This window comes from Aedes aegypti, chromosome 2 (assembly GCF_002204515.2).
Source record: "Aedes aegypti strain LVP_AGWG chromosome 2, AaegL5.0 Primary Assembly, whole genome shotgun sequence".
Lineage (NCBI taxonomy): Eukaryota > Metazoa > Arthropoda > Insecta > Diptera > Culicidae > Aedes > Aedes aegypti.
Genome location: NC_035108.1, coordinates 208,761,843 through 208,789,418, shown reverse-complemented (window position 1 = coordinate 208,789,418; position 27,576 = coordinate 208,761,843). Strand labels below are relative to the sequence as shown.

General features: G+C 40.3%; 1 protein-coding gene across 1 annotated transcript; it reads right to left on the bottom strand.

Annotated features, from left to right (window-relative positions):
• Positions 1-438: 438 nt before the first annotated feature.
• On the bottom strand, positions 439-27,461 carry LOC5578491 (ribosome biogenesis protein BMS1 homolog). Its single transcript, XM_001663830.2, has 4 exons — positions 27,274-27,461; positions 26,054-27,213; positions 810-2,846; positions 439-749 (listed from the first exon to the last, which is right to left on the bottom strand). The coding sequence occupies exons 1-4, from the start codon at positions 27,329-27,331 to the stop codon at positions 522-524; spliced, it is 3,483 nt and encodes a 1,160-aa protein (XP_001663880.2). The 5' UTR covers positions 27,332-27,461; the 3' UTR covers positions 439-521.
• Between the last annotated feature and the right edge of the window lie 115 nt (positions 27,462-27,576).

Sequence of the window (27,576 nt, the reverse complement as noted above, 5' to 3'; positions counted from 1 at the left end):
ATATATGTATACAATAATTTTGAATAATAATTGAATAAATAATTTAGAACACAAATTATGTGTTTTGACTATTTCAGTAGAATAATCTCAAAAATATAAAACAAATTCTTTGAAAATTTATTTAACGATCATATGAGAATCACGAACAAAACCAATTATTTTCATCTTAATCATCCATTAAAATTCATTAAAAAGATCAATTAACTCATGTATACTTTTCTGATCAAATGTATGTGTTTTATCCGATGAATGCAATCATAATGAAATCGCAAACGTTCATGTTGTAAACCGATGAACCTTATGTGAAAAACTACATGAAAAAAAAAACTATATGTGTTTTCAGATAAATATGACATGCAAGTAATCATGTCATATTTATCTGAAAACACATAGTGTAAATTAGATCAAAACTGACCCGAAGGATTGGAAGGCATTTAATAAATTGTGATAAATTGCTTTTTATTTAACTTTACAGCAAGAGCATTTAAAGTAACAATAAAATAAAATTTAAACACATCCAATCACTTATTTTTGCCACCTCCTTTAGCGGCACTGTTTTGATGTTTGGCTTCCATCTTACTGATCGCTTTGAACACCTTCTTCTTCAGCTCCTTCTGACGTTGCAGTTTCCGGAAATCGTTGTCGATTTTCTGCTTCTTGTATTTTTCCGATTTCTGTTTATTGAGTTGTTTTCGTTTCTCTTCTTTATTTTCAAAGTTAGTTTTGATCATTTTCATCATTTTGTTAACCTGAAAGGAAATTCGAACATTAGAGTAGATTCTTATATTAAGGTCTTTTTATGTATTTACCTTTTGCTCATGGGGCGAGTGGACAACTGCAACGCGTCCGCTATCCAACGGTTTCTTAGGATTGATTGGTCCAAGCTTAGGTTTGTCTTTGTAGGGCAGCGCCTTTTGCAAGCTTTTAGGAATCACCAACGGGCGGAACTGTAGATCTTCCCTTTCGATAGGCTTGTACGAGCTGTCCTCTTTCGCTTCGAATTGGATGTTATTTTCGCGCTTCAACTGGGATAACGTCTTCATGCCAACCCATTTTATTTTCTTCTCTGGCGGAAGCAGCAGATTTGTGACTGGCGCATAGAAATTCGGAACGTTCACCTTGAACCACGTGCGACAGAAGACTATATCGCTTAGTACGATCCTATCTTCGAACGTGGCACGGAAGCTTCCCTCTGGGGGCACAGCTTTCTTGATTTGACCTCGGATTCCGGATACTGTTTTTATTTTTGCACCTTCGAATTTTGCTACTTCAAGGGTTGAATTAAACATTCCCTGGATGAAAGCTGTTTTCTGGTAAATTTTGTACGGCGTACCGATGAGTTTGAGTTTTTTCATGATCTGGGCAGATTTGTCACTTTCGCTGACGGCTCCAGTTGCGGCTACTCGGAACCCAAGTCGTTTAGTTTCTTGTTGATCATAGGCAATCGATTGAATCGCTAGAATACCCGTATTTTGCGGAGTGATTGGTCCCCAAAAGGTTACACTGCATGTTACATGATTTGGCGTGTATTTTAAATAGCGATGCTTCAAATCGTCTTCGACCTTTGCAAATATTGGAACAGTCTGAAAGCGTCGCCAGCCGAGAGAAATGATCAGTGGATCGCCCGCTTTAAGAATTTTCTTATACCATCGATGCTTTTTCACCTTGCATGTTACGTAGCCTACATTTTCCTCTGCCATGTTGAGCCCTCCTATCAACACGGGATATTGAGCATCGAAATGATCCACAAATTCACTTGGCACATTTTTGAAGTTTAGCCTTACAAAAAGACCTGCTCGATATCCTTCAATGTTCAGTCGAACTTCATCGTCAAGATTGGAAAATTCCTTCTTGTTCAACTCGGATTGTCGCAAGGCATCAGCCTTCAGTTTTTCATAGTATTGATGATCTCCTTCTATATGTTGATCATCTTTCTCGGGGTTATCGTACTCAGCATCAAACTTTGCCTTTAACTTCATCTTTTTAGCCATCAGTTCAGTCCTAGACATGTTCTTTTCCTCAATTCTCGACAACTTTCTTTTGAGTGTATTCTCACCTTCCTTCGAATCTGTATTTTCATCTGCTTTGTTTTGCCCACCATTGTCAGATTTACCAGCATGTTTTTCGCCAGTTTCCAAATCTTCGAAATCTCCATACACTTCACTATCTCCATCGCTCATGTCATCCAACTTTAGAAGCTCTTCAGCATCCTCAGAAGCTTTCCATTTTCCAGTCACAAAGCAGTTCCTTATCAACTTCTTGTTCTCGTCCTCTGTCCAATCCCTCACTCCATCAGCATATTCCTCGAAAAAACAACCCTCATCGACATCTTGAACAGTTTTCTTCTTCAAGATCTCTGCTTGCTTTTGGGCTACGCTCTTGAACAGCCCTCCAAGCAAATCATCGTCCTGATTTTCAGCGTCCTCTTCTAATTCTTCTTGTTCTCGATCCTTCTTGAACTTACTGAATACTCCATACACAATTTTCATGAGGTTCTTGCTGGTCGCTTGGCGCTCCAAATAATCGTTTCTAGCCTTAGATGCCAGTCCTGCTTTCCACGCCATTGAATTTGACACCCGTTCATTGTTTCCATCTTCTTCATCAGAAGAAAGAAATCCACTTGACTTTTTGGTTCCGTACCCATCTGAAAGACCATTCGCATCGTCGTCCTCATCATCATCCTCATCGTGATCATCGTCTTCGTCTTCCGATTGATCTTCTGGATTCCAGCCAGTTCGTGCAATGCGTGAAGGGCCACCTGTTTCATCATCAGACTCCTCAACGCCAGAATCTTGATCGCTTTCTTCGTCGTTTTCGCTGTCCTCATTGTAATTATCATCATCGATCTGAATGATTGAAAATGGTCAAATTATATATCAAGCTAGAGAACACTTCATAATGAGTAAAGCTCGATGAAACCGACCCGCTATTTACACTTGGTCTTTCAAAATATTCAAAATTATGCTTGTTCTGAGCTCTTGTCGAGTTCGTAAAATTATGTTATAATAAAATACATATGTTTGGATAAACTGACGAGCTATGATCAAAACCGTTTGAGGCCCCCAAATTTTGGACAACTGGTGGCTCATTATAACTCAGAAATTTCTTCGATGACCCTCTCACAATGACATATATTTAGAAATATGGTACATAGGAGCTTTATCTTACTCAAAAATTTAGCTTTACTAGGTATTACTTAAGAATTTAAGATGTACTCAAAAAAAAAAATCCAGGGATGTCTCCTTGGAATTGTCAAAAATTATATTTAGCAATTATTGGATAAATTCCTTAAAAATCTGGAAGGCATTTCAAAACAAATCCTTTAGCAATCTTGAATGAAATTTCTGCAGATATTCTTGAAGAACTCTTGGAAGGATCTTTAACCCCTCTACCGGCAGCTTCTTTTTTTACCGCAAGAAAAAAATTCAAATCGCGATAACTTTTTTGTTTCTCGGTATTTTTGTACCATTTTTTCACAAGTTCTCAAAAAACTCTTCTAGTTTGAGGATCCGTGTCGATATTGATGATTGGTGATCTGGTTTTAAAGATATTCCAATGTTCCTTGGGGGACCGACATTTTCCATACAAAATGTCTTAGGCGGCCATTTTGTTTTACGTCAATTTATCGAAAAAGTAAAATGTGGGCTATATAATGCTATGTAATAAGGAGCTACTCTGAAAAAATCATACATATTGGTTAAGAATTCTTAGAGATATCTGAAAATTACGATATGAGGTTTTTTGAAGTTTTCAAGATCTTTATTTGGTCAGCTAGGTACCAGCAACATAAATGCTCATTACTCAAAGACGACTGCTCCAAATTGCTTCATATTTTCACAACATACTCTAATTAATAGAAATTAATAGAAAAAAAAACACCGAGGGTTTTTTTATAGAAATGATCGGAATAAATGCTGTAGTCTCAGGCTTGGGAACCACACACAATTTACAACAGTTCGTCGATTCTGCCAGTCAACCAAAACACAAAGCAGCAGCAGCATCAATACCATCAGGCGTTGCGCTGCCAACGGTTCACACACTGCTTGGATGTTTTTGTCTCTCCACTATGATCGTTTTCGGGCAGCCATTGCGAGGTGAATGATTGAAAAATGTTAAATGATGCAATCGCTAATGGTTCGCTTGTGTTTTCAACTAATTGAAATCTATTTGCTCCAACAGCAAGAGCACAATCATTCCGTTGCGATACATAGAAACAAGTTCAATATCATGCTGCCTTTATGGCCTTTATCGAGCAAAAATGCAAAACCCCGAGAACCGCAAAAATCGTGTCACCACTGTGCTCGAGTCTTTTCGCATTCTGGTTTGAAAAAAACGTTGGGAAGAAGAAGATTACAGTTTTGAACGGTCATGGTTTGCTTTGGATTTTGATGGTCGTATAGAAACATGTACAGTGGCTCAATTTCATTTTCGTACGGGGCACTGTTTTCATATCAAGTTGGTATAAAACTATTAAATGGTGCATGGACTTCGATATACTTTATCAATAATGAAGGTTATAGGTGTCATCTATTGTTTGGCAATGACAAACTGTATTCATTTGCTTAAATCTTTGGAATAATGGAAAAGTATTGAGATTGTGTCTATAATTGACCCAATTCCATATTCGTACACCTAACAAAAAAGAAATATACAGCATTCAAAACTAATTTTTAATGGACTAGATGACTACTTAAGCTCTTCGTTGTGTTGTTCAGATGCAGTAGAATACATTTGGAAAATTTATAAACGGATATATTTGAAACTTAAGTAAATTTAAGAAAAATACCAGTTTTCCCATGTTTTTTGCTAAAATATTCGGTAAGTCGAACAATAAATTGCATTTTTTCATCATCACTTCCTTAAGAATGATAATTGCGAATATTGCACAAGTTTCAAAAAATTATAATCAGTTTTAGAGTAGCTAAGAGTGGATATCGACAACTTATACTTTTGAATCTTAGGTAATATAATATTTATAACAAATCCAAAACCAAAAATTTTAGTCAATTTCTTTATGTTTGGCTCCTAAATGTATATACACAATCCATAGTTAATGTTCCTATCAAAACATTGCGTAATTATCATTTTTAATTTACATTTTACTACCAAACATGATTATAGAGATTTAAAGAATAAATATTATTGCCATAACTGCAACACAAACGTGTTTTTAAAATGATGAAAACAACAGGATATATTCTATTAAATAGTGTATCAATGCTTTCTGCTCATTCAAGTTATTTTGTGTTTTTCTTATAAAATCAATAAATTGCAAAATAGAATGCTATTTTGAATATAATTTAAATATTATTTCAAAGATAATTGAATATTACGATGACATCAATTATGTGGAGGTATGTACAGCGTAGTTTAGGGTACTTTATTGCAAAACGAAGTTTGTAGTTCAAATTATTTTTACAGACAAATTCGAAATTAACATTTACCTGTTGTTTAGAATGAAAATTTGGTTTACATTGATTAAAAATATAATTTTAAAAGAGCTTTGAACTTATGGCACAACAATTTTTTGAACTCAAAAGGGATAAAAACTGTTTATGATTTCTGTAAAGTGTATATATTTCAACTAAATTTCTATCAGAGCTTACGAGTATAATCTATAGATTGGATCCAATGACAAAAATAAACGTAATTGTTCGAATTGTTGGATTTTATAGCAAAAATCATTGGAAAACTAGCATTTCTCATAATTTTACCTAAATTTTATATATGTCCACTAATAAATTGTCCAAATGTATTTCACTACATCTGAACATCATAATAAAGCACTTCAGTAATCAAATAGAGCTTCTAAATTTAGTTTTGAACGTTGTGCGTTTGAATTTTTGTAGGTGTACGAATATGGAATTGGGTGAATTTTAGACATCAATTCAATACTTTTCTATTAATCCAAAGATTTTTGTGATTGGCAAACAATAGATGACACCTATTACCTTCAATGTGGATAAAGTATTTGTAGCTCAATACTTTATTTAATAGTTTTTTACTAACTTGATGTGGAATCAGTATTGTTGGCCTATTTCATAAGGCCGACGCGCGCATCTATTCCCATATTGTCTACAGGGCTAGCAACACTGCAAACCATGTGACATTACGGCCGTCGGAGGAGTGACAGGTATCCACCTTGTCACCGGGTGAGTCAGCTAAAAACTGAAAACAATAGAAAAAATAGGAAAGCAAGGAATGCAAAGGTGCAGTGATGATCGTTATCTAAAATTGTGCTTAAAACTAATCTATAATACGTTGAATTTAACATATAAACCTAGTGAACTAAAATATTATCCTTATACTTAGTATGAACATGCTTATCAGGTGAGCCTTTTGCTTTTAAAAACTATGAAAACTATCTAATGAAAAGTTGTAACTAGAAAACCTAAGATCACATATCTGTATTGGAACTAAGGGAGTTGTCGATATACCTAGTAAATCTGCTCATCCTGCTCTTGTTCTATAAGCTGCCGCAATCGGTAAGAAAACTGCCAATTGAACTATACAGACAAGCTCTTGAAATTTATCTTACAACTAAATCTAGGACTTACGACTAAATCGACAATTATACGGACTCTTGACTGACATAAAACCGACAGGTGAATACAAAGAGGGACTAAACGTAAGTAAAACTACTATATACAGAATATTAGCTTAAAAGTACAATTTGCACACACATATATGTTGGTCATAGCCCAAAATATAACACAGGGGTTCACCCCACAAACACTACGGAGCACACTTCCGAATAGACAAATATGTATCAACCAATTCCAACATTTACGTTATAAAAATGAAACTTGTTGTCCTTCCTTAGGAAAATTATATTCTTCCCTGATACTACGGATCCGGTGTTTTATTTCCGAAGGGAGAATCATAATTTTGGAAATTCCCGTTGGATAAATTTCAACAAAATATAATTTTCGTTTACTACGAAAAATTCGGTTCGCGAGCATGTCGAGTCGTGGTGCAAAGTCCGACGGCAGAAGTAGCAAAGTGAGTGGCAAGAGTGGGCAGAAGGCCAAGGAAGGTGAAGTGGTTAGTGAAGTGGTCGGTGAGGAGGATATGGATCCGGTAGTAGTGGTGGTGGATGGGAACGAAAGGACCATCGATGGATACACCTGTAAGACCTGTAGAAGAGCCGATTCGGATGATATGGTGCAGTGTGACCAGTGCGATGGATGACATCACTTTGCGTGCGTTGGAGTCACAGATGAAGTTGTCGATCAAAGCTGGTGTTGTGCCAACTGCAAGACTGCTACATGGAACCAGCGAACGTCAACATCAGACAAAAATCCAGCGTTGAAGGATGCCAACACAGAACACTCGTCTAAACGTGTTTCATCGCAAAAGGCAGGCTCTACCAGAGGGCAGAAGATATCATCGAGCGGTAGCCGTCACGGGCCACCGATTACATCAGATCCAGTAGTACGCTCGTCGCAAGAGCCGCATAGGACTGGAAAAAAGCTGTTTGTTCCATCATTAGAGGGACTGCCTGCCATCCGATTGGACGAAGCATCATCGGAGGTCTCGTGTTCGTCATCTCAGAGGTCAGCACGTAATCGTGCCAAATTGCAGCTACAGCGACTAGAAGAGGAAAAGGCCTTCGAAGAGCAACAAGCAGAGCGTCGCCGGATTGCTGAACAGCTAGAAGCGGAGAAACATAAAGCGTTCCTGGATAAAAAGTATCAGTTACTGGAACAGCTAGCCAGTGAACGAGGATCGAGTCGGTGTTCAAGTAGCGTCTATTCCCGGAACCGTGTGGAGAACTGGATCGAGAAGGGGTATCATTCCGAGGCAATGCAACAGCCAAACGAACTGCCAGCACAGCAAGAGCGGAGCCAAGCAAATCAGCTACCAGCACAGCAGGAGTTCGACGCACGTCAGCCAGAAGCCATCCGAATGTCGAAGTATTTTAATCCCAATGTTCAGCCACAATCTACGAGAATTCAGCCGGCGGTGAACCATGTTTCCCGATCTCTAGCAAATTCGACAGTCCTAGAGCAGAACAACAATGGGGCCTTCAGCCGAAACCAGGCGATGCAACTAGACGAATACGATCCGTTCCAGCTGTCCCGCTCTCAAATCGCAGCGAGGCAAGCGGTTTCAAAGGATTTACCAACATTTTCTGGCAGCCCGGAAGATTGGCCGATTTTTCTATCGATGTTCAACAGCACGACAGCTATGTGTGGATTCACGGAGGAGGAAAATCTCGTGCGGCTGCAAAGAAGCTTGAAGGGAAAAGCTTACGAGTCAGTTAAGTGTAGGTTGATGCATCCGGGTAACGTACAGGGTGTAATGAGCACGCTGAAAATGCTGTTTGGGCAACCGGAGATCATTGTTCACTCATTGATTGGGAAGATAAGCTCTCTGCCGCCGATACGAGAAGATCGCCTGGAGACATTGGTTGACTTTGCGGTTAGCGTACAGAATTTCTGTGCGACAGTTGATTCATGCGGGCTAGAAGAGTACATGTACAATGTAAGTCTCCTACACCAGCTTGTTGGAAAGCTTCCACCATCGATAAAGCTTACGTGGGCGCAACACCGGAAGACACAGCTGACCGTCAACCTGGCGACTTTCAGTGAGTGGATATATTCGCTTGCCGAAGCAGCTAGTTCGGTAACGTTTCCAACCGAGTCGTTTCAGATGAAATCGACGCGAAATGAACTTCGTCGGAAAGGAAAAGGAGAAACGTACATTAACGCTCACGTAGAAACTCCGAATAAAAACGACACTAAATTGTCTGCAAAACCGAAAGAAGCAAATACATCCGGGCCGGCGAGAGAAACCTGTCCTGTGTGTAAAGGCACCTGTAAAACCCTTGAGAAGTGTAAGCGGTTCCTGGAGTTTTCAAGGGATTCCCGGTGGGCTGTTGTTCGAGAGTTCGGGCTTTGCCGAACATGCCTTCGTCAACACAAAGGATCGTGCAAAGCGAATCCATGCGGAAAGGACGGATGCTCCTTCCGGCACCACGAGCTCCTTCATAACGATCAAAAACCCAAGCAACTGAACTCTGGTACAGCAGCGGAGAATCCTCAGCCAACCACGAGCGGAGCTGAGCTCGGCTGCAATACTCATCAAACGGTTTCTAGCTCTGTTCTCTTTCGCTATCTTCCAGTGGTACCGTCAGGACCAGAAAAGAGTATCCACACTTATGCCTTTCTTGATGAAGGCTCAGGAACAACGCTTTTTGATCAAGACCTAGCCGATGCACTGCAGCTGGATGGTAAGCCTAATCCGATATGCCTTCGGTGGACCGGTGGCACCGAGCGGTGTGAGAAAAACTCTTGTATTGTTCGTCTACAAGTCGCGGGGCAACACGTTGGAGCGGAGAAGTTCACATTAGAGGATGTTCAAACAGTAAAAGAGCTCCTGCTGCCACGACAGACACTGGATTTCGATGAACTAAAACATACGTATCATTATTTAGAAGGTTTGCCCATTAAATCGTATACCGATGCTCGACCTCGCATTCTGATCGGAACGAAGCATGCGCAGCTGGGTCTGACACTCAGGAGTCGAGAAGGTAAATTCGGTGAACCAATCGCAACCAAGACTCGGTTAGGGTGGACAATCTGTGGCAATTTGGGATCAGGAAATGGGCCGAGCATGTTTCATTACAGTTTCCACGTATGTTCATTGAATGAACCGTCTAATGATGATATGCACCAAGCAATGAAGGACTATTTTTCCATAGACAGCCTAGGAGTTGGCAGTTCTTCAAAATTACTTCTATCAGCAGATGATCAACGAGCTGAGACATTGCTGACGTCCCTCACACGATTCTCTGGCGACCGCTTCGAGACTGGCCTGCTCTGGCGTTATGACAACGTCCGTCTGCCTGACAGCCGGTCAATGGCCCTGCGTCGTCACAGATGCCTAGAAAAACGCATGGCAAGCGATCCACAACTTGCAGAAGTACTACAACAGAAGATCGCCGACTACAGCGCTAAGGGTTACATACGCAAGCTTTCCAAAGATGAAGTCCAACAGCTCTCCAGCGACTTTTGGTATTTGCCTGTTTTTCCCGTAACGAACCCGAACAAACCTGGGAAAGTCCGTATAGTTTGGGATGCTGCAGCTAAATCCCACGGTGTCTCGTTGAACTCTGTCCTTTTGAAGGGTCCCGATTTATTATGTTCTCTTCTTGACATTCTTCTACGCTTTCGTCTTCACCCTGTTGCAGTAACAGGGGACATCCGCGAGATGTTCCACCAAGTGAAGATACGTCAAGAAGACCAGCAGTATCAATGCTTCTATTGGACAGATGAAAGTGGAGAACTGGTCGTTTATACTATGACAGTGATGACTTTCGGAGCATGCTGCTCTCCGAGCAGTGCGCAGTATGTCAAAAACCTTAATGCGGAGCGATTCAAGGCTGAGTTTCCTGCAGCAAGCGCAGCGATTACCAAATCTCACTATGTCGACGACATGTTAATTAGCGTCCAAACGGAAGAAGAAGCAATCCGCATCGCGAAAGAAGTTAGCTACGTGCACACTCAGGGCGGATTCGAGATCCGCAACTGGATAAGTAATTCCAGGAATGTTGTGGAGGCGCTGCAAGGGCAAAAAGCGGACCAACAGAAGAGTTTAGACCTGTCAACTGAATTATCAACCGAGAAAGTTCTAGGCATGTGGTGGAATACGTCAGTCGATGCCTTTACGTTTAAAGTAGGCTGGAATCGCTATGATCCTGAACTGCTCAGATGTGGTAGACGTCCCACAAAACGGGAAGTGCTGCGTGTCTTAATGACTATATTCGACCCGCTTGGACTAATCGCCCACTTTCTCGCTTACTTGAAAGTTCTTCTTCAAGACGTCTGGAGATCAGGTATCACCTGGGACGAGAAAATTCTTCTTCTTCTTTCTGGCGTTACGTCCCAACTGGGACAAAGCCTGCTTCTCAGATTAGTGTTCTTATGAGCACTTCCACAGTTATTAACTGAGAGCTTTCTTTGCCGATTGACCATTTTTGCATGTGTATATCGTGTGGCAGGTACGAAGATACTCTATGCCCTGGGAATCGAGAAAATTTCCTTTACGAAAAGATCCTCGACCAGCGGGATTCGAACCCACGACCCTCAGCATGGTCATGCTGAATAGCTGCGCGTTTACCGCTACGGCTATCTGGGCCCCAGGACGAGAAAATTAACGACGATGAATTCAAGAAGTGGCAGGACTGGCTGAGCGTTTTACCGCAAGTTGAGCAGCTGCAAATTCCAAGATGTTTTTGGCCTAAGCATATAATCCATGACGCCGATGATGTACAGCTTCACACTTTTGTAGATGCAGGACAAAATGGGATGGCTGCTGCATGCTACTTGCGATTCTCATCCGGGGAAAACATCTATTGTTCACTAGTAACAGCGAAGGCTAGAGTGGCTCCGCTGAAGCTAACATCCATCCCTCGTCTGGAGTTACAAGCGGCAGTCATCGGAACAAGACTATCAAGAACTGTGATTGATACACTATCGATCCGTATAGTTAAGAGACTCTACTGGTCCGACTCTCGGGATGTTCTATGTTGGATCAACTCCGACCACAGGCGCTATAGCCAGTTCGTCGGCTTTCGGGTTACTGAAATACTAGAGTCCACTGAGTCTCACGATTGGCGATACGTGCCAAGCAAGCTGAACGTAGCTGATGACGCTACCAAATGGCATGGGCTTCCAGAACTTTCTACGGACGACAGGTGGTTTCGAGGCCCAAGTTTTCTCTGGCAAACCGCAGAAAAATGGCCAACGTCTTCCACTCACACTGAGGTAACGGACACCGAGTTGTCGACAAGTTTGCTAGTCCATCACTCACCCCCAGATCCAATCATTCACGCTCAAAACTTCTCCAGCTGGAAAAGGCTACAACATGTCATGGCGCTTGTGCAGCGATTCATTACAAACTGTCGCCTAAAGATACAGAAGAAACCCATCAACCGCGGACCTCTTACCAAAAGTGAAATTTGCATAGCTGAAGCGCATCTGGTACGCATTGCTCAACTAGAAGAATACCCGGAAGAACTTCGCATACTCCAAAGTACACCACAACAAGCCGGAAGCTCAATGAAGTTACTTCCAAAATCAAGTCCCCTATACAAGCTTCTCCCGTGAGTTGACGACCGTGGCATTATGCGAATGAAGACTCGTATTGCTGCCTGCCAGTTTGCAACTGAAGATACGAAGAATCCCATCATCCTTCCTAGAAAACACCACATTACTACCCTAATAATAAACCACTACCACACCAAATACCACCACCAGAACCATGAAACCGTAATAAACGAGCTACGCCAAAAATACCAAATTGCCCGTTTACGCTCATGCTACAGCCAAGTGCGCCAAAAGTGTCAAAGATGCAGAAACGATAGAGTTGAACCGAACATACCACCCATGGCCGACCTTCCACCCGGACGACTGGCAGCGTATTGTCAACCATTTACTCACGTGGGCGTGGACTATTTCGGTCCTATCGAAGTTGTTGTGGGTAGAAGACATGAAAAGCGCTGGGGAATGTTAGCAACCTGCTTGACTATCCGAGCGGTGCACATCGAGATAGTTCATTCGCTTAGCACTGACTCCTGCATTATGGCCATTCGGAATTTTATCGCTCGTCGTGGTCAACCTCGTAAATTTTATAGTGACCGAGGAACCAACTTCATTGGGGCAAACAGAGAGCTGCAGAACCTCCAGGCGGCGATCAACCACGATGACGTGATGAAAGAATTCACGACTGCTGAAACAGAGTGGGTATTCAACCCTCCGCTAGCACCACATATGGGCGGTAGCTGGGAACGATTAATAAGATCTGTCAAAAGAAATCTACTAGCCGTCTGCTCTACCAAGGTCCTTTCTGACGAAGTATTGAGGAATCTGCTGATAGAGATCGAAAACGTTGTGAATTCTAGACCTTTGACGCACGTACCAGTTGATGAAGATTCTGGTCCGGCCCTAACACCAAACCATTTTCTGGTTGGCTCCTCCAATGGTTCAAAACCTCTTGTCAACTTCGACGACAGCGTATACACACTCAAGCAGAATTTGTGCACCTCGCAGATCCTGGCAAATGCATATTGGAAACGGTGGGTGACTGATTATTTACCGGAGATTACTCGCCGGACTAAGTGGTTCCAGTCAACTAAAGCTATCACAACTGGAGATGTCGTCGTGATCGTCGACCCAAAATTACCCCGGAACTGCTGGCCAAAGGGAAGGATCATCTCTACAAAATCCGGTCGTGACGGTCAAGTGCGATCAGCAACCGTGCAGACATCCACCGGAGTGTACGAGCGTCCTGTAGCAAAGTTGGCAGTCCTAGATGTTCAGCGCGTGGATCCGTAAGCCAACCGGATGTTGGCGTACCCTGGGGGAGTGTTGGCCTATTTCATAAGGCCGACGCGCGCATCTATTCCCATATTGTCTACAGGGCTAGCAACACTGCAAACCATGTGACATTACGGCCGTCGGAGGAATATGAATTTGGGCCACTGTAAATGTCGAGGCGGTAAATGTTTGCTACAGTACTTGTATTTGCTTGCGAGAATCCGCATATGATTTTTGGAAGAAGGCATAAAGATTTTACATTGGAAAAAAATAGAGAAAAACTACAAGAGTAATTCGTCGAAATATAGAAGAAAACCCTGTAAAACATTGTATAGGAACTTAAAGAGCACTGGGCGAATTAATTGAGGAAGAATTTTTAATATATCTTCTTCTTGGCATTGACGTCCTCACTGGGACAGAACATGTTTCTCAGCTTAGTGTTCTTATTAGCACTTCCACAGTTGTTAATTGGGAGCTTTCTTCGCCAAAGTTGCCATTTTCGCATTCGTATATCGTGTGACAGGTACGATGCTACTCTATGACCAGGGAAGCCAAGGAAATTTCTATTACGAAAAGATCCTGGAGCGACTGGGAATCGAACCCAGACACCTTCAGCATAGCTTTGCCTTGTAGCCGCGGACTCTAACCACTCGGCAAAGGAAGGATTGGGTTGTTCATCAGTATAACATATTTCAATTGCGCTTCAATATCTTGATTTTGAAACTTAAAATGATTAAAGAAGATTTCAATCGGTAGACTCAATTACATTTCAATTCATATAAATACAGCTCGACCGAACTGAAATTTGTCGAGGAGTGATTTAAAAAGTGATTTCCATACTCATTTCAAATGCGTAATGTTTATAAAATTCTACAAAATATATAGAAGACTGACAAATCGTCAATTTGTATGACTAAAAATTTCCACAGAAAAGTAGTTCGGCTTAGAAACACTTAAACAAAACAAGTCTTACGATAAATTTCAAAGTTTTTCTCACCTTATTGCAAAAAATCAATGATAATCAAATGATCTGAAGAGCCTATTCCAAAATTTATTGGGGGACCGACGCGTAGCCATGACCCACGTGAATACCTAAGTTACAGATTTTTGCTCAAGTTCGGTTAATGGCTTTTCTTTTTTTTTGTATGGTATTCAGTTGGAGCTGCCTGACAGCTTAACTTGTCAAGGCCAGAGGGATGGCATCATAGTTTTTCACTATGGTATTTGACAGGTCTAGTTGTGCCTTCTTATCGGGAGCATAAATTTATACTCCAGTTGAAATTCTCACGCACACTCATGTATTTGTTGAATGTTTACCTTCCGTATGAGTGAAAATGGTACAAAATGCGCCAAACAAGACAAAAACTGCGCAAAGCTGGTATGTGAGAATGTGCATTGAAAGTCTTCGGTTTATTTATCAGTGGTTTAATCCGCGTTCGCAATAGCATTTAGCCATCTATCCCGCGCATCGATATTGGTTGGAAACTTGTGATGTGAAATGTTATCATCGTGATAATTGTTCTTCTGATTATGAGAATCGATACCGAAAGAAGGAAAAAAAAAACACTTCATTGTGGTTTTTATGATAATATAAATGAAACTTACTTATATTTTAAACCGCGAGCTACGCTATGGAAATAATAACGAACAATATGCGTAGATTTTGTGTGCCTAGGTTCATTTTCCCACATTCACACCAGCTGCATTGCTTATAGCGTAATAGTATTGGTGAGCGCTGCTTGCGTTCGATAAGAGGCAACAAAATATGGCCATCATGTCGGCCCTCTGGTCAAGGCTGAACCCTCGGTCTGGCTTTTGCCAAGTTTCCCCTCTACCAGGACCAATACTCAGACGGACTAGGCAATGGCGCACACATGAATACTGCTTTTTTTATTAGTATTGTGACGTGGTAGTTTTGGAAAGTACCCATATTCTCTTGCTTCTGACAAAAGGAAGCATTGTGAAAATCAGCAGCTCCATCAGAATTTGTTTGAAATAGTAGTGTAGTAGTGTCATTGCTAATACTGTCCTGAGAGAGACTCGCGAAGAGGAAAAATATCAACGTCATATGCAGCCCAGATTCCCCTCTCACGAAACGTCAAATGCAGCCCACCGTTTTTATGGCTGAAAAAGTGAAAAGTATTGTGTCCAAAGTAAACTGTTATTAAAAACCTCAGTCGGTGGAGCAGTTTTTTCCAAAGTTGCTGATAAATCTAAGCAGAAGATTAATGATTTCTAATGTCTGCTACGTTTGCTGGCATGAAATTTCACTCAAATGGCTATTTATGATTCGATGTGATGCAAACTTAATCATTTTTTGCTGAGAGGTTCATGTGAGGATTTGAACAGCATGCGCATAATTGGTATGCACAAAGTGGAATAAGAAAAAAACTCAGCAATCACAGAAAAAGAAGACCGTCTTCGCGAGTCTCGTCTCAGATACTGTCTAGTCGAAATGGTTTTGAATAATTTGTCATTCAAGTGCTATTCTGATTACTCCTGTCTTTTACGTAAGATTAGAGTCTTAAATGTCAATTGTCGTCAAGTCTTAACAAAATTAGGTTGTTTAGTAAGAGTCATTTTTTGTTGTTAAAAGTATTTCATGGTCATTACGTTCATATATCCTTAAAGAAAAAAGTCGCTTTCCTTGTCTGTTCAACAATTTTTCGAAACTAGCAATTGTACCCTAATGATCGATCTCAGCGTCTTACGTTCCATAGTCATTTTTATAGTGAATATTGAAGAGTAAAGTTACCTTAGGCTTCTATTATACAGTCTCCTACAAGATTCACTTTTCGGTGACAAATGCGATGCTTCACAACGCCTACTTTCTACTTGTAAATTTTGCGAAAATGAAGCTGGAATTAGATTGTTTGTACTGCTGTTAGAAAAGAGGTATTTCTTATATGGCAATGTAAAAACCATATTAAAATAAGATTGTCGCCACTTATTTCTACTCAGTGAATCTACTAGTCATTTTCCTAAGAGTTCCTAAGGGGCTGTCCATTAATTACGTAAGACAATTTTCGGGATTTTTCAACACCCCCCCCCCTCCCCCCATGGTAAGATTTTTGTATGAAAATGAAAAATAAATTGTATGGCATAGATTAATTATTTGAAATGGGCATCAATTCTATCAATGACGCAGAATGTCCGTTGGATCACATCCGAGATATTATTGCGTCTATGCCATATGAATTGTGACGCGGCTTTAAGCAAAAAATGCCAAAATGTGATACCACCACTACAGGTTACGCCTTTGGTTTCCATCATATGGGCTAATGGATTATGCCCTCCCATCGCGGCAAGGTCGCATAACCAAGGGGAGGGGTGTTCGGTTAATGGATTTTCAAAACTATACTTAGACGAGGATCAGTTGTGAAAAAGTGAAACAAATCGGCGCAACCGTTTTTGAGTAATCAGCTTGTATGTTTTTTTTTTCAGGGGAGCTCTTTATTACCTGACCCGCATTTTTTTTTTGGTAAATCGAAAAAAAAAGATTACTATACACAAAATGGCGGCCAAAGAAATTATATATGGGAAATGTCGGTCCCTTAAGGAATTCCGGAGGTTTTTTTACACGGATTTTTTAATTCAAGAACCGACGTAAATCCTGAGTCATTTTTTCCATACAAAACAAGGTTCTACATAATGATTCGTATTGTCATGAAACGTCGAAAAACACGAAGTCTTTTTTTACGTCGTTTTCTGAATGAATGCGGTTTTTACGTCGTTTTTGAATTGACGCGTTTTTTACAGGGGATGTCGACCGACGTAAAAAAAACCTTAGTGTATTACAAACATGAATCATACGTGAATTATGAACACAAAAAGAAACCCAACAGAATTATGAGAGTTTGGTGTACTGCCAAAAACACGCGTGCCACTCCGAATTAATGGACTACCTGCTTTGCTCATGTTCACAGTCGATCAGCAGAAGTTTTCTCATTTAATTTTGTATGGGGAAAGGCATCTAACTCAAGGGGTGGATCACTCCTGATGCATCTGATGAATCGGAAAAAAAATTCATGTATTTAAATGCATTTAAATGCACACTCGACAACAAAGCAATTCATGGCTTGCTCCAACAATTGGTTGTTGATTTTGTCAAAGTGTCAAAATCGTTCTCCCATACTCATTCAAAAATTGTTGACCAGAGGAACTAAAAACATTTAGTACATGTGCAGTAGAATGAGAATCTGATATCGATGTTTGGGTAACGGCTTAATCAAGAAGGATAAAATCTCTCCGTAGACAGTAAGGTTGATGATAAGGTGGACTTCAGCTACGGGGAAGCGCAGCTTTATGACTGTTATAAGCATGAGTACATCCGGAAGTGGCTGTTTTATGTGCTTTATGACCCTGATGATCCAATACGCTTATATCCCGCCAGTCTAATGTTTGCCCTTTCACATGAACAGAATTATTACAACATGCCTAAAAATATCTGCTCCACGGGTAGCAACTCAATAGCTACGAAACATTTTTGTATGAACATGTCAAAGAAATAGTAATGGAAAGTTCAAAGCAATGTTTCCTGAAGTAATAGTTTTATCGTCCTAGGTTTTATCATGAGGAGGAAGAATAAATATTTCAACGACTTGTTTTCCAACTTAGGCGGCCACGGAAGGTTGTCTCACGATTTTTCTATATGGCCGGGAGTCTGCAAGTTGGGAAACGTGGGTCTGGACTCTAAAGCTTATCGTACTCTACCTGTCCTCTATCAACAGTCTAGGGAATAAAACAAGCTAATTGAACAAATAATTATCACAGTTTTTATTGCTACACTAAGGTTTTAATTCAAGAACTTAAGTGGAATTCTATTCGTCTCCAGTAAGGCACAGACTTTCGTTTCTCGGGAACTTTCCGGTTACTCCTGCTCCTTAACAGCACTGTAATCAGACATGTGATGCCTCAGAGACATATACATAAACGGCACCGTTCATGCATATATTTCAAATATATTATATTTTTTTCTAGATCAATCTGAAATAAATGAATAAATAATTATTTTATGAGGAAAAGTAAAACTGTAAAGACTTTCAAAACAAACAACGACGCGTTACTATAGCACGACACGATGTTGCAGATCAGGGCTAAGTTGATTTGAATGTTCAAAAAATGCATCTGATGCAAATTGATGTACATTCGATGTACGTTGAACAAGTGATCCACCCCTTGATCTAACTTCAAATATCTTCTGATTGCAAGCTTAATCGAGAAAATATTCGACAGACGTGATAGCCTTCATCATTACACACAACCGGTACCAAATATTTTTTTCGAAAATAGTACCCAATTTTGAAAAAGAATTCGTTAGATGCATTTCGCCATACAAATGTTTTACGCGTTACCTTTTAGCGATTTTTCGTGCGTGGACACTAGCGCATGTGCGTTACTATTTGATGAGTAGTGAATCAGGCCATTCATGTAACCCATTGTGCGTCTCCTTTTCGTTGCGAATCAACTCAAAGCAAGGTACAGAAGACAATTTGTTTTTGTGCGATACAAAGCAAAGCACAATATCTACTCTTTCAATCTCTTTCGTGAAAGCACAAAAATTCACTCTAGAAAAATTTCAGCGAGGTATGCTTTGAAAGCGGACAAGCTTATTGAGTGCTTTGCAAAAACTAATGGTTGTGGATCATAATATATTTGGTAAAGTCAGAAACATAATGTGATGGCTAATTGTGTTCATCGTGTTTAAGAGTTTTGGCAGACACATATCAATAAAATGAATTCAAGTGGAATTTTTGACGCGTGTACAAAACGCAAAAAGTCCCCTTTGAATTATGGGTGCTGTCTTGCAGCAGCGCGTGTGGAACCGAAAGAGATTTGAATCGCACCCATCCCTAGTTTAGTTCCTCATTTGAACAGACATTTCTCTAGAACATCGTTAATCTTTTTTTTTATTTCTTGCGACATTACGACAAGTATAACTACTCCTTTTACTGAGTATTTCATTCACATATTACTCCAAAAGTCTCTTCAGAAGTTTGTGATTTTTCACGAACTTTCTGAGTAATTCTTACAAAAATTTCGTTTTAGATACCTTCAAGGATTCGAACCACAAAAATTACTACGGATGTTCTATCAGGAATCCCTCCAAATACCGTTTCATTTTTCAAGGAAGTCCCTAGTTCTCCTTAAAAATATCCATTGATTTTTAAGGCTGATTGGGCACGTCAGGAGTTAATCATCAATGTTAACTTCCTTCCCGATCAGCCCAGATAGCCGCGAAGTGTCGGTAGCGGTTGTTTCAATTGGCTAAGAATTAACACTACGGACTGCCTGTTCCGGTGGTAAAAGTCCACCTAACAGGTGACCCCTAATTCATGCGGCTTTAAGCTTACCGTGCCTAAGAATGAATGGTTAGGGGGGTCTAAATAAAACCTAACCGCAAACGGAGCCTGTGGAGTACCAGGGCGCCCTCTACAGTATTATGCCCTTCCTGTGCTACCCGGAGCAATGGTACAGGTGACCTTGTGTTTTTCCGAGATAATCGGCTGCCCTTCTTAAGTCTCAAGCCTGAGGTTAAAAAAGGGTGTGATTATTAATACCTACGTAGTAACTTAGTTTAAATTTTCACCTCTATGGTTTCGCATTATGCGTATTACACAGTGTGTTCTGTGCTTTTCGCCTATGTCGACTTTTAAGAGATACCGATATGGTTTTTTCGCTGCTGGTCTTTTTCGTTCTGAGATTGCGAAAAGCTTAATCCTACCTAGTTTGGGTAGTGGCTACGGTTAGGATAGCTTTGTTAGACCAATCTTCAGCATAAAATATCAGCAATGATCAATCTTTGTAGACTCATGCAAATGCTACAGCTCAAATGGCGCTAGTTCAAAAACCTTACTTTTGTGGACTATTAGCAGTTTTTGCTACTTTCAGAAACATGAAATGGTAAACTCGCGTGCCATGCCTCGTGCATGCGTGCTCGTAAATAGCGCTATCGTTGCTACACTCATTTCTGAGTTAACAACCAGAGATGTATGTGCTGTCACAATTGATATTTCTGTTGGTGACCTCAATAGGAAATACGTCTTTCGTTGTGTGGTGTATTTACCACATGATGAACCATCCTCCATGGATGATTTCAAACCAGTTGTCGTTCACTGCCTATGAAGAGGCCTTCTGCTGATTGTGGCAGTGATGCTGATACTCATCACATCATCTGGAGCAGTTCAGCTATCAATTTGAGAATCTCCAGTCTGATAAAGTGCTTAAGTAGTTCAAATCTTGGATTACTTATTTTAGGAAATCGCCCTTCATGGTATCTGCTAGAGAAGAAGTGTTAGACATAATGCTCTGCTCGAACAGAATCAGTCACAAGTTGACGAATTGGTATGAATCAGATGATGAATCATTATCTGATCATCGCTACATACTGGGAATTGGTTGTGACCAAATTCCATGGATTCTCTCCGTCCATTGGAAATCCTAGTGATACGGATGTTTCCACTTCCGGTGAGTTGGGACACAATTGTCCTTGCTTCGAGTGATCTCACAATTGCTTGGCACTTTGCTTATAGGAAATTTTCTACACAACTCCCTTCACAGGAGAAGTGGACGTCTGGCAGTTTGTAAAATACCGGGTACCACCGTTGGTTTGACCACGTTCAATCTGAACACTTTTTAATTTGTACCCCGCTAATTTACACATCGTTCAGATTAAAAATGGTTCAAACGTCATTTAGCTCATGGAACGGAGTAAAGTGGAATGGAACGCTGTGGAACGAAATTCAGAATCAAAACAAAACAATGAAAGAGGTAACCAGAAACACGTTTCTAGGGTGACTAAATGTTCAAATTAAAAAATGAACCCCGATGGTTTGCATGATGTACCGTTCAAATTAACGGGAGTGTACGGTATATCAGATAGTCAGGCTCTGGGAGGGAGGCACAGATATTACACACGAAATATAAAACAAAGTTTTATTGAACTGCAAGCTAGCCAACAACAATCAAAGCAGGCTTGGGGAAAATCGCTAGTTTTTTTTCGTTGTGTACCTTCGATCTTTCCTGACAAACATGAAAAAGGGCCACAGTTTTCTATGCACTAAATATTAATTTTCATTGGAAAAAGTAAAACGATACGTTTTTCAATGCTCTATATTCAATCAGACTAAAAGGTGCTCACGTGACATTACTTACATTATGCGCATGAATTGATTTTCATTCGATTTTTGTCACTTTTGATAAAATGCAAAAATGTGTTTTAATCAGTTACGCGCTTTTTTCATGTTAGTCCAATGTTTGAGATCTGCACGGAGAAAATGAAGTACTCAAAAGTGAGTTCATTCCACTCAATTCCGGGGGTTCGTGCGTTAACCTAATTTTGAGTTGATGGGGTAGAAGTTGTTTTCATTTGCAGCCATTCGAAAAAATACCTACTAGCTAAGTTCTTTTCACTCAACCGGCAGATCAAATAACTCAACTTCCAGTACTATGTCACTTACTCAAATTTGAGGTAACGCACAAAGGTTCGGTTTTTGGGTTGTTTTGCTCTTCGCTCTCTGACAACAATAGAAAGAGCGAATGAAATAGGGAGAGAAAAATAACTCAAAAGTAAGTTTAAAAAAACTCAAATATGTGTTTTCCGTTTTCTCCGTGTGGGCTCACAGTGACAGTTCATGACAGCGGAATCTCGGCTCACTATGACGTACAGAAATTTTGTATCGGTTTCTCCCTCCCAGGTCAGGCTGCTATAAAAGCTCCATTGGCCCTGAGCCGGCTATTCCAATTTCGAAGTGCTGGGTGAAGCTTCAGATTAATTCTTGGGCGGCAACTCAGCACAAGCAATATTGGAATAGTTTGGAGTCGTGTCGTCAGAAAAAAGAATTGCAGTCTCTTGGTCAGAGCGTTGACAGGCCACTACCGACTCAACTATCACATGACAAGTATTCAACGTGTTGACTCTTTTGTGTATGATAGTTGTGACTCCGATTATGGAACTTCGTATCACCTGATATGCAACTGTCCAATTTTTGCGCAAATGCGATACTAATTACTTGGTAAACACTTATTAAGTAGAAACTGAATTCAGCATCCTGAATCTTCAGGACATTCTGTTATTCTTATCCCGCTGTGGTAATGAGCTATAGGCTCTCTTTACGCTTTTGCGTTTTGCAGTGCCCTTTTTAGGGCGCTGTTCGAACCCATTGTGGTATGGAGCTACATGCTCTCAATTCGCTTATGCGATCTTCCCTCTTCAAGGGACCCCACTCCTATTTCCTCCCACCTTTCCCTTCCCTTTCCTCTCCCATCATGTAGATGATGAAATAGGCTCAAATATGGCGATGGCACAAATCTCCCAAATGACGGGGAACGTGCTTCTGGAGCCGGCCTTCTGATACTCCAAAAGTCTCTTCAGAAGTTTGTGATTTTTCACGAACTTTCTGAGTAATTCTTACAAAAATTTCGTTTCAGATACCTTCAAGAATTCGAACCACAAAAATTACTACGGATGTTCTATCAGGAATCCCTCCATAGACCGTTTCATGTTTCAAGGAAGTCCCTAGTTCTCCAAAAAAATATCCATTGATTTTTCCATAGGTTTCCCTAGGACTTTCTCCAACATTCCAGTCGTTCATCCCAGAATGTCTTCAAGGATTTTTCTCAGATTTATTTGGATAAAATTCTATGAAATAGATTTTATAGAATAAGGCCTGAAGGATTTTTTGGAGCAACGCCTATAAGTAATAGTAGGGTAACGGTCGTATTTTGGACCCCCTAAGGAAGTGATTTTACATTTTTGTCCCAATTAATTAATTGCACAGCGTAACCAAGTCAAATAACATACCAAAATGTAGAGAAAAACTTCCTCTACGAGATAAAAATGCCCATACGGGCATGTAGGATCCAAAAGGCGTCGAAAATAATTGAATTGTGATGCACTGTTTTTCATTATTTTGGACACACCAATACATTTTGGACCCTCAAAGTATATATTTTGGACACCCGGCAATTTTTTATCGTTTGGCGACAAAGTCCACGACACTGGTTGTATAATATGCTTGCCCATAGTCTAATCAATCGATTGACAATGGAAAAACGAGGCAATTCTACGCTTTTAGTTCAGAAATTAGAAAAAAGTTTCTGTTTACACTTGCAAAATTTCTGACGTCTTCAATTTCTGTGTGTAACATGTTGTAACGGTTGCATGGATGAACCGATTAAATTAAATTAATTTCAGATAAAATAAACACAATTTCCATGCACAAACGCTTGATGCAAGTGCGGAATGGTCCTATCTTTCCAAATGGCATGCGGATTATTTTGGTCTTTCGATTTAAACTGGAAAATTTGCAGGAAAATGGCCCAGGGGGTCCAAAATATATAGAGGTCCAAAATATATTGGTTACCCTAGATATTGTTTTAAAAGAATCCTTATGAAAAAAAGAAAAATAAATCGTCGTTGACATTATTGTAAGGTTTTTTGGAAAAATGTCGAACCTCTGAATTTGTGGGAAAACCTCTGTAGGATCCGTAGTAAATCTCCTCAACTGAGAAAAACCGGAGAAAAAAATAAGTGGAAAGCATCTGGAGGAAATCCTGGGACAATCGATAGAATTTTTTTCAGATTAATATGTGTGAAAATTATTGGAGGTAGCAATTAAATGCTGAAAAAATCAGCTAAGAATCTCTTAAAAAATAATGGCAGCATCCGTGAATGAGTTCCTGAAACTGTCCCAGAAGAAGTCTCTGAAGAAATCACTAGAATTCCTGAAACATTCTTTGGGATCTGAGAAAATATCATTGCGAACTTGTGGAATAAACGCGTTATAGTTTCTGAAGGTTTCTCTGCAGCCTCTAAAATTTTACACCAGGATTCACTGGAAGAAGACTGGGCAAAAAAGTGACTTTAGAGACCACGCATAGTAAATAAATTTTTAGAGAAATGCTTTAAAATGGTGACCAAAACCCCAAAAAGAGATCTGCTTACCTAATAAATGAACTCTTCTTCGACCTGTTGTTAGTTTTGGTCTTTTCTTACAAAGTTTTTTTTTTTTATTTGTGTAAGCTTGAGCAACTTGATTGGTTGCCGGGTTTGCTACTCCTGTGTCGTCAGATCAGCTGCACTTAGACAAGGAACCACTCAGATGTCTGCTTGAGACTAACATACACCCTCAGTGCATAAGTGCTGGTGATCTTCTATTTTTAGACAACAATGGCGCCTGCCACGTCAGAATGCAGACCAATGAGGGTAAGGGGAGATGAAACTTTTAAACACAGTTGACCGGATAAACCCCTGCATCAACGCCAGTTCATGTGGGAAGGTGTAGTAGTAGTAATTTTATGGCGAAGAGTATTGCTGTTTGATTAGCAGACTGCCTATGTATCAGGCGTGCTATTCGTATTGTCAAACTATTCTGGATATAGCATGGCTGTGAAATTGATGGAGATGCTTTTAGAATAGTATATTAATCGATTCTTTTTTTTTGTCTACTGTGTTTCTTTGATTTGCTTGAGGACTCTAGATAACAACAAAAAACAAAGGCGTTATAGTTTATGACTAATTGCATGGTTTTTTACTACGTCGAGTAAACTTTTACGTGATGAAGCTCTTGGAATTGGCCAAGTGCTCGCTCAAAATGAAAAGATCCGCATTGAACCATGTCAAAAGGCCGGATTGGACCAATACATATTTTGTGATTTTTAAACTAGTTGAGCACAAACAGTGAATAGACTTACCAAAACCATATGGTATGGCACAGATATATCGATGAATTCCTGTTGCTTACGGAAGCTTGGAAGTAGTACTAAAACACAGTACACCAAGGCACTCCAATACAACAAATTAGAAAGGCGTCAAATTTCTTGTGTTAGATCTGAATCAGATGCTTTGTAGAAAATGGGACAAAGAATTTTTACAGCAACGCCAATATCGAGAAATACTTCATGATCTGAATTAGAACAGGGTAAAGTTGGACCAAGTTCCCCTATAATACATTATAATTATAAACTCAGACATCAATTATTGCACAGTTTTATCACAGACAAACAGACGTAACACTTACAACAAATCTCGATCAAAATCATAGTCACGAGGACATGTACGCCCAATGCTAAAATTGGTGTGTTTGGCCGACAGGCCAACAGATGGCGGTAGTGTGTAAACGTCAAACACGAACAAAAACGATGCGAGCGCTGCGGGTGGTGGATTGGCCACCTACCATATTTTTGAATCGATCGTTTAAAAGGTGGTCGATGGACTATGATGAGAGTGTGACGTCTGTTTGTCTGTGGTTTTATGCTGAATAGAATACAGAACGTTAACTCTTGATGTAAAATACCAATCACCATTTCATTTTGGATATGTAGCGCGATGTGAAACATCTGAATAATATAAGATCAGTATCTTAGAAATATTGCATAACAATGGAACGTTTCTCTACATTCGCTCCCTTTGCAGCATTGATGTTGGATAAGCAATGCAGTAATATTGGTGAACTCCACACAGCGGCAACAATAATCACTCCCCTTGACTGTCCTCTGGTTTGAACCCAAACACTACTTCTACGAGCCAAAATAATATTGTCAAAAATGAAAGGTCTTCAAAAACGGTTTTGATCATAACTAAAGAGGGGTCCAACAATTTGACCAACCGTATGCAGTTTCTTATCTTACTCAACAAGAGCTTTCGAAAAAAAGCATAATTTTGAACTTTTTGAAAGACCAAGTTCATACAGTGAATTATTCTTAGCAAGAATTCCTCAACTACAACTCACCTGAAACTCCCTCGACTTGATGACATCGCCATCGCTGAACAGTCGGAACTCTTGGTTTTCAATCTGCACATCCAGAGTTTCCTTCTTCTCGATAACTGATTTTACTAATTCCTGTTGTTCAGTGTTTTCCACAGCTCTCTTGTGACTGTGCGATCCCTGCAGTTCGATGTAGACGGCATCCTTGTCATACACGATTCCTCCTACGCCGGACATCGGGGCATATAGGAGACGTTCCTTTTCCAGAAGGTTTCGCTTTTTCTCTGTCGATGGCAAAGGGCATGGATCCGGGAGGGCATTCAGCTCTTCAATTTTCATGTCACCCAGGCCAGCTACGTGAACCATGTTTTCCTTCTTTAGAGGGACGCCTCGCACGTAACCGTACAAAACTACGTCCCGGTCGCATTTGGGGTTCAGACGAATCTGCTCTGAATTAGTTATATCTTCCATACGATCTGCCAGAATGTAACTGTGGGCTCCTCTCCAAGAAAGAGGTCGAAACTTCATAACGGATATGAATCTTCCCAAGTTCTTGATTTCATTTCTCACATACTCTCCGTGGATTAAACCGGATAGATAGAAAAGCTTCGCCCCATCGTAAACCTCCGTCCAAAACCGATGCTTGAGAACCTTCTTCTGCATCTTGACTGCCTTGGCCGTCTTTATAGTGTCTAAATGGGTCAGAATTCCCATTATCTTCGGCATTCCGTGCACTTGGCAAATGTTCAGGAATTCAAATATCTCCATTTCGAAACCAAAACTGGCATCCACCATCAGCAGAACCAAATCCGCACATTTTGCTATATCAATCATACTGTTAATATCATTGTTGCATTCGATCAGCGTGATCCTCCGCTTTTTCGAGGTGATTATCGTAATCGGACCATTGATGTTTGTTACGTTGGTTCTGGTAAAGTTTTTGATCAGATTGTTTATCAAAGTTGATTTCCCCACTTTGGGTGGCCCAACCACTGCAATCAAAACCGGCGGAGGTTCTTCCGGCGTTTTGTCTACCAGTGGGATGTGGTGCTTCTTCGTAAGTACATCCTCTTTCCTGCGGAAGCGCTTTTCGGCACTACGTGCCTTCGTGATGGCAAAAGCCTTCACATTTTTACCTTTATCCGTCGGTTTGTTTTTAGCCTTCTTCTTATCAGCTTTCACACCTGAAATTTCGAAAAACGTACATCGCCATGTGGTTCACAAAAGATTGCATTGCAACTTACCTGCAAGCCGTTTCTTGTGGGACTTTTGCTTATCAGTAAAACCACCGTCGTCTGCCATACTGAAAAATTGTATTTAAACCAGGCAAATCAATATTATCAACTAAAACAACGATTTTTCCACGGAACAAATTCGCAAAACCAACAGCACATGTAATGCGAAATGGAGAAGTTTCAAAACAAATTGAGCTACTGTTGCTAAACGCACGCAGCGCACGTTGTTTACCAAAAGTAGCTCAGAATTGAGTGCCATCTGAGCCTCGCTGTCACCCGGCACTGAACATTGTACACGGAGAAGCAAAAGTA